An 11,412-nucleotide genomic window follows, 5' to 3' on the forward strand; every position below is an offset into this window, starting at 1 on the left:
TATTATTATAAAACATTAAATGTACTCAGTAATATTGCCTATTGCATACAATAAATGCTTATAATAAATACATTAGAATAAGATAATTTTCTTTATTTTTTATACATTTTTATAGAATATTTACTTATATAGTTATAACAAATAATTATAATTTGTACTGAAATAAAATTTAGTTTTTAATAATGTATTTTTACCATAAAGAATATTAATATTATTATGTGCTACACACCTTCATAAACAACTAAACAAGAATATAACATATTCATAAAAGTTTGTCTACTATTAAAAGTAAAATACTCTCAAAATATATCTTTGCGATAAATCATTAATATAAGCCCATTTGTATAGATTATATTCAAATATTATAAAAATGTATTGTTTATCGTAATATGTATGTAAGCATTGTGAGCACATGTCAGATGTTAACATTAATTTATTTCAATAAAATAAACAAATCCCCATTTGGTGATTTAAAATTGAATTTTTTTTTCAATAAATTAATAATAAATCTCAGATATTTATGTAACTAAAATCACTTGAATATGTATAATTAAACATTTCATTCACACAAAAAAATTATTTAAAAATATATTTTTCACAGCAATAGGTAACTAAAACTTTTTAATTATTTATCAAAATAAATTCATTTTTATAAACTGTTATTTAAGAAATAATAATAATAAAGGAACATAGGTATTGAATATTAAGTTCTTAATTTGAATTACCTATCGTTCATAGAACATTAAAAAAATAAGATTTTTATCAAGGTTACCAATAAGATGAATCATTAAAAAAGAAAACATAATTTCATGAACATCCAACTGTTATTATTAACATTAAGTAAAACTTTAATCAACAACTAGGTATGTGACTAAAAATCACAAAAAAATATTTAAATTAGTTGTAATTTAACTAATATACTTAACCTAAAATAGTTTAGCTTTAAATAATGAGAAATATTTAAATAATATGTATTACATAATAAATTAAAAATCACTTATGTATATAATAATATTAAAACAAAATTTATAACTTTGTATCATTTTGCACACTGTTATCATAATACTAATATACAAATACTTAGTAAGTAAAATAAATCAAAAATAATGGTAGAGTAATGTTAATTAATGAATAAAAACAATTATATAATTATTAGGTAATATTATTTGAAATTAAAATTATAGTAATAAAAGTTTGTATCATATAAATAATAATAATGAATTAAATAAATTTATTTTTGGTTATAAATATAATAATAAAATGTATTTAATATATTTTATTCGAAGATAAAATATACTTTGTCATTACATTTTTTGAAAAAAAAAATTTAATATATAAATTATTTTGACTAGTAGTGTATAAACTTTAATAAATATTAAATAAAATAAGATAGTATTATAAGCTAAAGATAACTGACAACATTTAAACTTTTTATAAAAAAAGGTAGTTGTCCTCAAGTCCTCAATCAGTAAAAATAGTCATTTCCAACCAATAATTTATAAAATTATACAAAACAATCAAATGAGTTAAATTAAAATTAGTAATCAAATGTAAATATACATTTAAAAGTTCTTGTTATATAATCAAACTATATTTATTTAAATTATGTTTTTTATTTTAAAATATAATTAAGTAATAATATTTAAGTTAACTACTAAATGATTAATAATCTAACAATTTTTTTCTTGTATACCATAATTCCATACTTCATATCTACAATAGGAAATTATGAAGATTAAAGTAATAAATAATATTTGAAGAAATAAAACAAAAACAAACATTTGGCTAACAAAATACAAATAAATTAAACTAATACATATCACTTCATGGCACTTTTTATTTCAGCTAAACAAATAGCTGCTTCTTTTTTGCCTTCTTCGTAATGATGTCTTTTAGCATTTTTCATTCCTTCTTCACAATGTTTTTCTGCTTCTTTTAACAACCCTTGTTTTAAGAAAATATTACCCAGATTTATATATACTGTTGAAAAATTTTCCATGTCAGGAAGATGTTTCCCAATTTTTTCCGCCTTTTTGAAGAAGTGTAATGCTTCTTCTAACTTTCCGCTAAGATAATACATAGTTCCTAGATCATTCAGCAAAATAACATTCATCTCATATACTTCACCATTTAATTTAACACTAACTTCATATGCCTTTTTAAAATAAAAGCGTGCATGCTTAGTATATCCTAGGTTCATTAAATAACGAGCATATGCATCTAATGCTAAAGCATATAAACCTAAAACATCTTCATCTTCTGGATTAAATTCATATTTTTTCTTCAAACGATCTAAACAGAACTCATAACCAATTTTAGAGGATCTGAAACATGTTTAAATTCATAATAATAATTAATCAATTCATTATTTAAGTACTACAGTTTATGAATAATCATATAATTTTGTTATAAGTTTTAGAACCATATTTTTTTTTTCATAGCTAAGAGAATGTTGTATAATGTATAATAACATACTAATATTAATGTTTCAAATCAAAATAAAAAAAAACATGTGTGAACTAACATTATTTAATACATATTAAGTACATATTATATAATAGATTGAAAATTATGATAAAAAAAGGAAGAATCTTTAGTTACGATTTAAGTATACAGTTTATTGACATATATAAATAAATTAAAAATATTCATACACTTTTGTTTAATTATGTAACATTATTTGATTAAATAATAAAAAAAAATATTTACATCACAGATAAATATCACTTTTATTTTTATTAAACAATTAACATTTAGTTGTTCTAAGGACTTATTAATATTATTATGATTATACTGGAGGGTTATATAAACAATCATTAAATATGATTTATTTGAACATTAATTTAAACATGATTGGCTCATTAAATGAATCAATCATTTAAGCAATTTGGCATTTAAATTGTTAAATTTAGATAATATTTTAAGTTTTAAATTTGATCAAGCATTTAAGAAATAAAATTGATACTTATAATATTATTTGTAATATCTAATAACAAAATGAATATATAATATAATAATCACTTGTAATCTTTTTGAGCTTCAAGGATTTTAGAAATCTTAAGATTTATATGTAGAACATTAAGATCATCATCAAAACTTCCTTGATCAAATAACCGATTAATGACTGCAATAAATAATGATTTTGCCTTATCATAATCTTTATTCATAAATGCTCCATTTGCTAAGACATCATATACATATGTAATACCATCAAAATGGTTTAAATCATAAGCCATTTGGAGAGCATCATGTAATGTTTTTTCAAAAGCTTTGTAATCGTCATTCTAAAACATATAAAACAATATTAATACATTGTTATTTATTCTTATTAGTTATGAATAAATTTAATTAAGGTATTTATTATCATAAGCAAGGCTAAAATTTTACAAAAATTATTGTTGAAGCTTGAAATGTACTAAAAAAATTTTCCGAGAAAAATGTTAATGGAGTACCTACCTATTATATCATATAACATTAATTAAGTATACTTTATACTGTTGATAAGTTTTTCAATGTGTTAATATAACCTTTAAGGTTTAAGAGATAATTTTTAGTCTTTTGCCTCAGTCAAAAATAAGATATGAGTGCTGCTATAGCATATCCAGAAACACATATATACATGTCAGTTTACAATTATTATTAAACTGATACACAGAAAATCATAAAGTATTAGATATGACTGTATGTGTTACCTATATTTAGTGGTGAATTAAAGGACAGGTATGAACTAATATAATATAAGTGTATATAATGTGTTATGGGAGGAGAGTTGTCATATTATAAATATGGGCACTTGCCAAGTTAAATAATAACATTGATATGGGCCAATCATAAATAAATTTAGTGCTGACATTTTTAGTTAATTTTTAGTATTTACCAATATATCTATTATATCAAATAAAAAGAAAGTAAATGTAGATAATTTTAAATACCCACACTAAATCATTTAAATTTAATTTAATAAGTATAGAATAAGGTATAATAATCAATCATTGTGTTGTGCTATTCATTTTTATTTAAAGCTCATTTTTTATTGTTTATTAGCAATTTATATGTAAACCCACATAACTTGTATTATAAAATTAGTGATCCAATAAAAAATATTTTGTGCCACAACTATATGAGAGTACAAATTAACTTAACTTTACGTATAACGCAATCTATTTATATATTTGAAAAATAAACACTTATTTAAATAATATTATTATTTATTTACTTGTGGTGAATTAGGTAGGTATTATTATTATAACTATTAATCAACTGCAGTAAACATAACCATCAAAGCAAATACTATATACCATAATATATTATATTAGGTTTATTTCTATGAATATAAATCTACCATTTGTTACCAGGATCATCAAGATGAGGTAAACAAAAAAAATATAGTGAATATTGTTTTATTCTAGATTAGTTAAATGTTTACTTACTTGTAAATACAATAGGCCTCTTTTAATGGTATAGATTAGTTTACGCTCCAATTCACTCTTATCGTCAAGTCCAAATAAACCAAGTAATGAAAATCCATAGATTATTGATTTGGTTGCATTTGGGCTTTTTAACAGAGGTATGTTTCGAATAGAGTTTAGTATACTTTGTTTCGAATTAGAAAATGTTATGGCTCGATTGTTATTATTGATCGGAATATTATGTTTAACAATGGGCAAAATTCTTTTTAAGCATTTAACTAGTCTCGCATTAAATAAAAGAGACATAATGAAAGTAGTGATTTTTGTTTTAAAAAAAGTTTTCAAGGCAAAAACTCAGTTACCGTTTTGTATTTCATAAAACTAGTTCTTTAATAGTTAATAGCTATTGAATACAAAACTTACTGTCCCGTAAAATATTGCACTATAAATTGCAACGAGCGATGTAATCAGATCACACACAAGTATACAATGAATAGAGATGTATACTGTGTGTACTGTGTAGACTGTAGACTTGAAACCAACGACTTATAGTATGAGCTATTAGATCTGCGCAAGCGTTACGCATTCTTATCAATGATCAAGCTGTTTTATCAGCTGGCGGTAAAAGTTATTTTGTTATTGCAAAATCTACCTCCAATAATATTATTATATCAGTCGATCCGCGTCCCGCTAGAATTACGATAACTTAAATTACCCAAGTACGAATTATTATAGTATTTTAATAAATTAAAAAATGACCAAGGCGGCAAGGTTTAAAGGTTAAGGTTAAACGAAAAAATTATCTTGTTGGTTTGTTTTCTTGATTTTAATTTTTTTTTTTTAGCAATTTTTAAACAATATTTCACATAGGTAGTTACTTCTTACTTATACCTAAGTTAGAACTTACTTTAAAATCTTAAATTTAAATTCGATAGACAATAATACTGATAATAGGTTAATTTCATATAAAATATGAAATTTTAAATTGATAATTTATTTTTATTTTATTTAAATTACCTATATTTAACTACTTAAAAAGCAAAAGTTGGATTACCTATTCATATCGAATACTCCTTAAAAACAATTTCGAGCCTTCGAGGCCCCTAAAATAATTTAATACGTAAAAAATAACTGTATAATTAGAAAAACGATGGTTATTTTCATTTTAAAGTTTTATACTCCAAGCGAACGTAATAATGTTATTATTATTATTTTAGGTAGTGAAAATAAACCTAGTCATTTTCAAAATATTCCAGTGAAACTAAAAAGATAGGAAATACAGGAATATTTACGTAATATCGGTTTTTGACGAAATTGATATTGTTTTTTGTTGTCGTTCAACACTAATAACCACTTGAGATGTTCACCAAATATTTATATTAAAACTTACTAGATATTACATCATTTTTAAAATATTTTGGGTTTTGTTGTATTATTTATAGACATTTACAATTTTAAAATCAGACTTTTGTTTGTGAGTTAAAAACTTTGAATATTTAGTATAACACAACGAATATAAGACACCACATAAAATAGAACAAAATTGTTTATTCAAACGAAAAACAATGGTTTTTTCTTTATCAATTTTAGTTATTACCTATTGTTATTATATTTTATTTGATAATTTAAAAAATATTAATTTTAGAAATTCGTAGCTTAGTAATAGATACACAATATTTTTACTTAAAGGTTAATAACAAATAACAATAATAATATATTAATATAAATATAATAAATACGTAAATGTAACCATATTTTTCTTTAATGTTGTACTATTGTAAATAAAAACAATATTTGTAAAAACACTAAAAACTGTTAATAGTTCAACGTTCAACCCAATTTAAATTGTAACTAATGGCCATAGTTTCCGAGTTTATATAATCAATAAAAAAAAAAGTAATTAAAAATATAAAAAGGTAGGCAAATGAGTACTACTTTGCTGTAGATTAGGTGTCGAGTAGTCCATTATATAGGTGTTTCAATTTGAATCAAATGACATATTATTGAATACTAAAAATGATTCTGAGCGGAAACAGTCTGTTACCCTATGGGCCTAGGTATATCATTAAGTATATATGATATATATTATTTTTATGTAGCTTAAATAAAATACATATATATTATATATTTATACCATTTTATTATATTATTTCTATTTAAGTATTAATATACTAATATCTTAAAATTAATCTACATATTATTTTTAAAATATCATGACATTGAAGACTTAAATTCATAAATAAATAGAACATATAATTTGTTTTCTCTATGTACTCAAGATTAAGACTTCTTGATTAAAATTTAAGAACACTATATTAATCAAGTTTTGGTTTTAAGTAACTGTTAGTCCACTATTTTGTTTTATGTTTTTTCAGTTTTTCGAGTGTCTTTATCTTCTTACAATTATTTTAAAACCTTAATAGGTACTTACCAAAAAATCAAAAAATCTAATAGTTATAATAAAATAATAAATTCTGGTAAATTAATTATTATTATTTCGATTCTTTTATTATAAACCTTTTTACTCATTGTATCAAAAACTATTAACATTTTTGAAAATATTTCTTTTTTATTATTTACAGTCAAAATAAAATAAATAATTATTTACATATTTTTTAAGTTTTTTTACTTTTTTGAATAATATTGTAAATTTTTAATTTCGTTTTCGATTTGTATCTATTGAAATATACCAAAAAATATTGAAATTAAAATTAAAAATGTATATTATCATTTAAAAAAGTAAAAATTTTAAATATAAGGACAATAAATATTGAAATTACACACATAATATATTTTTTTAAATAAAAAATAGGCATTTTGTAAAAAAATATTTTCAAAAACGTTAATACATTTTTAAATAATGAGTGTTATTTGATGAAAAAAAATCATTCAGAAGGTATTTGAATATTACAAATAAAAGATAAAAAATAAGAATAACTTAAATAAATTATTATAATACACACCAATAACAGTCCAAGACTAAAAACACTTAAGATAACAGAGATATTTTATGTTAAATATTACACAGAGATTCTTTTTCCTTTTGACAATGCCCATTTTTTCATAATTTTTGTCATTTCTATAATATCCAAAATGTTTTTTCTGAATCAAGTCTAAGCAAATCGCTTCATCTGGAAAACTGGAACTACTTCCTATCGTAGTTTTACTTAAATGTTTTTTATCATTGATTTTGACCTGTTAGAACATCCTTTATTCAAACCCGTGGTAACCGGTATTCTTAAAACAAAACAACATTGCAAGCCATAAGAATAAATGACAGTCTTTAGTTTATTGACTATATCCATAAGACCATAACAGTAGTTAATAATTCGATATTTTTATTTCGGAACCTTAATATATTTATTTATTTATTTATTTATTTATTTATCTTATATTATGCGCTATACGTAACGCGTTACAGTTATTGAAATTAGGAAAACACTTTTTATATCTTTTACTACAAAAATTCTACAACTATATTAGATACCAATAATACCATTAATAATTTAAAAAGACACGAAAAAATATAATTATGTTACAAATTCTTACAATAGAAGATGTCCCCATTGTAGACTATTTTTGTTATCAAATTTAAAAACTTTAAATTCTTATTTAATTGTATTTATTTATATTATTTCATATACGCGTTTATGTGCTGACTCTACAAATATGTTAATGTGTAATGTGGTTCAATACGTGAGAGGACGTCACTATTTCACCAGTTCTGTTTGGTAGTGTATTAATGTTTTGGTCACTTTAATTAGTTTAGTCACACTTTACACCTTGCTAATAACTTAAAACTTGAAACATGCAGACAAAATCTTAACATTTTTAAAAAAAACCTATGTGTAAGCACAAGATAAACCTTAAAAAGATAGAAATATTAGGCTACACACGAATTGCGTCCTGAAATAAAAAAAATGATAAGTGGTTACACGAATTGCGTCCAGTTTTTAAAATTTTTATGTTTATTCAATATTTGTGGATAGAACTTTTAAAAGTTGTCTAAAATTATTCACTCAAGTTTTAACAATCCATGGCTTGAAAAGTAATAATTATATTATACCAATGGTATTTTTTTTATTTCCTAATAAAAATATAAAATATAAATACTTATATACTAAAACATTCATCTAAAATCTTAATTTCTAAAAAATAATATCAATTTTTCACTTAAGTTATTAATACTTGCAGAATTTAAAAAAGCAATTCACTCATCATTAATAATCGTGTGGCTATCAGTTAAAATTAAAGAATGTAATAGGTTTCATTTAGGTTAAAGTTAGTGGAGGGAAATTCAAATGATTGGTTTGAGTTAAGATCACAAAAAAAGGTTAAGTTTTCCATTCAAGGTTTTAACAGTTTTTTTAATTTTATATTTATAACTTTTTTATTCCAAAAAGTCTTTAAAATTTAATACAAGGTTTATTACAAGATCGTACAAGAGTGTATGAAATTTAATTTTTTACGAAATTGAGTAAAATAACGATATATTAAAATTTAAATACATATAGGCAATAATATTAATATAATAGATTATATCCTACTAATTATCCTAGATTAGCAAATCACCTCCGTTCAGAATCGTTTTTCGTATACAAATACAATGATATATCTGTCATTGCATTCAATTTTAATACATCCATTTTAGTGACCTACTCTCCATCTCTACTATATAGCAGAGCAATACTTGCCCACCGTTTTTATTTTAATTTTTTATATTATATTTCTGTATTTTAAACCTACAAATTTTCATTTTGCTTACTTCTTATTGCAGAACAACGACAAAAATCAATATTTTTAACGTACCGATTTCATAATTTGTTATTGAAAGTCCTAAATATATGTGTAATATACTAAAATGGAAGGAAAATAGTGTTTTTACGTTGGGACGCCGTGTAGTCATTAAATATGGCTGGGACGCAATTCGTGTGTAGCAATAATATTAATTACAGAGAAAAGAACGATCAAATTTATTTTCTACCGGGATTATTATTTAATCGTATCTATTAATATAAAAGTTTAATTTTACAGCAGATGAAGTAAGAGTAACTTTTTTAGTGAATATTTGCCTCAAAGAATAACTCTATAGGAAGGGTTGATTTATAAAATTCTAATAAAAGTAGTATATTATTTAAAAGTTGTGTACATTTTTATTTATGTATTTCTATAATATTATATCGATTATTTAAATAAGCTAATACATATTATATAGGAATAGGGTGGTAACTATATAGGTACCTACACACTTCAAATACTAGGAATAAAAGTAAGATAGTCCTCGACTCCTCTTAGCTAAATATCTTGCGTACTTCCACGTGTAAAAAATAATCAATAAAAATGTAAATATTGTCAAGCATGTAATGTGAATTCATTATAAGCTGTTGTAGCCTGTAGTAAGTATAGGTATGTTAATCCTGTGATAGGATCTGAGTAAAGTAATTGCGTAAACATAATCCTCTTTTATTATAATAATGCTTATAAACTCGACGAGATTTTTTTTCTACCTATATTATACTTTAGTGGTGACAGAATTATTTGAGGGAGTAATGGGTGGATCTCCCCTCACGTGGATGTGGTGATTTGGAATTTTTATTTATTTATAACGGTAGCTGTGATATAAAATTTTCAAATAAGCATAAAATAAAATAAAAATAATATAATTATAAAATAGAAATTCAATAAGTCGTTAAATACTTAAATGTGAGGCGTAGAAGGGAACCTCCCGCATCAATATATAATAGTAGTTAATTTAATCATCCCGTTTCTACCCCTGGGTCGAAACTCGTACTTTAGATATACGCTTTTGATACTCATGCTAATATATATATATATATATTGGTGGTTATTTAGTTGATACAGCCAAAAGTTAACCAACTTGAACAATAATATGGTCTTAACGGTACAAGTCACAAATAATGATTTGTCTCTCGCAAATCTATTATCTAACTCATCTCTATATTATGTTAAATCTATAAAGCGATAGCATTTAGTATACAGTTGGACATATTTTATTAACATTTATAAATTCAAGTGCGATCGTATAACAACAAGTACTTTTATGACACACGTTATGTATATAATACCATAAATATATTTGTATAATATATAGTGTGTTATGGCACAGAGCGAACGATCGATTTGTCAGTAATTATAGTACAAATATATAGATATATTCGGTAAGTACAACACACGATAATACACATCAAAGAAGCATATTATAACGTGTAACCACTGTTTATATACATATATGTAGTGATCAAACCGCTGCGGTGCGAACACATTATATAAACGTTTTCAAAGTTTCTAGACTGCACACCGTGTCTCTGGTTGACGGCGAGGGCGGGCGTGCGGGCGGGCGGGCGGACGATGACGTGGCCAAAGGGTCGACGACGATGACGATGGTAGTGAAATGATTACCTACGCGCGTGCATGTACGGGAAAACAGGGTTGTACGGCTGAGAGGGTGGTTATCGATCGTGGGCAGCCGACCCGCGAAACCCATCTAGGGCGCGCACACTCGCACAAGCGCACCCACACTCAAGTCGCGCCACAGTCATCGCCGTCGAGAGCCACCGCCCGCCCGTCACGCCGCGGGAGAACTATATATTATTATTATTACTATTATTATCGTCCCGAAATAGGTAGGTAACGCGTACGCATCTTCGCCGTCGCCGCCGCGATCCACGCGAGACAAACGTCGTGGTCACGCGAAAATAATATCACTGTCGTTGTGTACGGAGCGGGTCGTTCGCATTATTTACGATTATTATTATTTTTTATTTATTAGAGAAACGCCGCGGCGAATACGCCTCACGCCGCTTCCCCTCGCACACCGTTTCGTGTTTTATTTATTTAAATATATTACCAGTCTCTGTGGTTCGTCTCGCCATATTTTCGTATTAAATATTGTATAATACAATAATAATCGCGGTCGGCGTGACAACGCCATGGCGGCGACACGGCACTTCGGCCGCCGCCGGTGTTGTTGCCGCCTCGGCGA

At 24.9% G+C, this 11,412-nt stretch overlaps 1 protein-coding gene across 2 annotated transcripts; it reads right to left on the reverse strand.

The window, feature by feature from the left end:
* Window positions 1–805: 805 nt before the first annotated feature.
* LOC132924419 (tetratricopeptide repeat protein 19 homolog, mitochondrial) lies at window positions 806–11,404 on the reverse strand. 2 transcript variants are annotated; one of them, XM_060988726.1, is made up of 3 exons: window positions 11,278–11,404; window positions 3,022–3,284; window positions 806–2,324 (listed from the first exon to the last, which is right to left on the reverse strand). In XM_060988726.1, the coding sequence occupies exons 1-3, from the start codon at window positions 11,359–11,361 to the stop codon at window positions 1,820–1,822; spliced, it is 852 nt and encodes a 283-aa protein (XP_060844709.1). In that variant the 5' UTR covers window positions 11,362–11,404; the 3' UTR covers window positions 806–1,819. The 2 variants fall into 2 exon arrangements, with proteins under 2 accessions (XP_060844709.1, XP_060844708.1); XM_060988725.1 differs by lacking the exon at window positions 11,278–11,404 and adding an exon at window positions 4,431–5,005.
* Window positions 11,405–11,412: the final 8 nt, after the last annotated feature.

This window comes from Rhopalosiphum padi, chromosome 3 (assembly GCF_020882245.1).
Source record: "Rhopalosiphum padi isolate XX-2018 chromosome 3, ASM2088224v1, whole genome shotgun sequence".
NCBI lineage: Eukaryota > Metazoa > Arthropoda > Insecta > Hemiptera > Aphididae > Rhopalosiphum > Rhopalosiphum padi.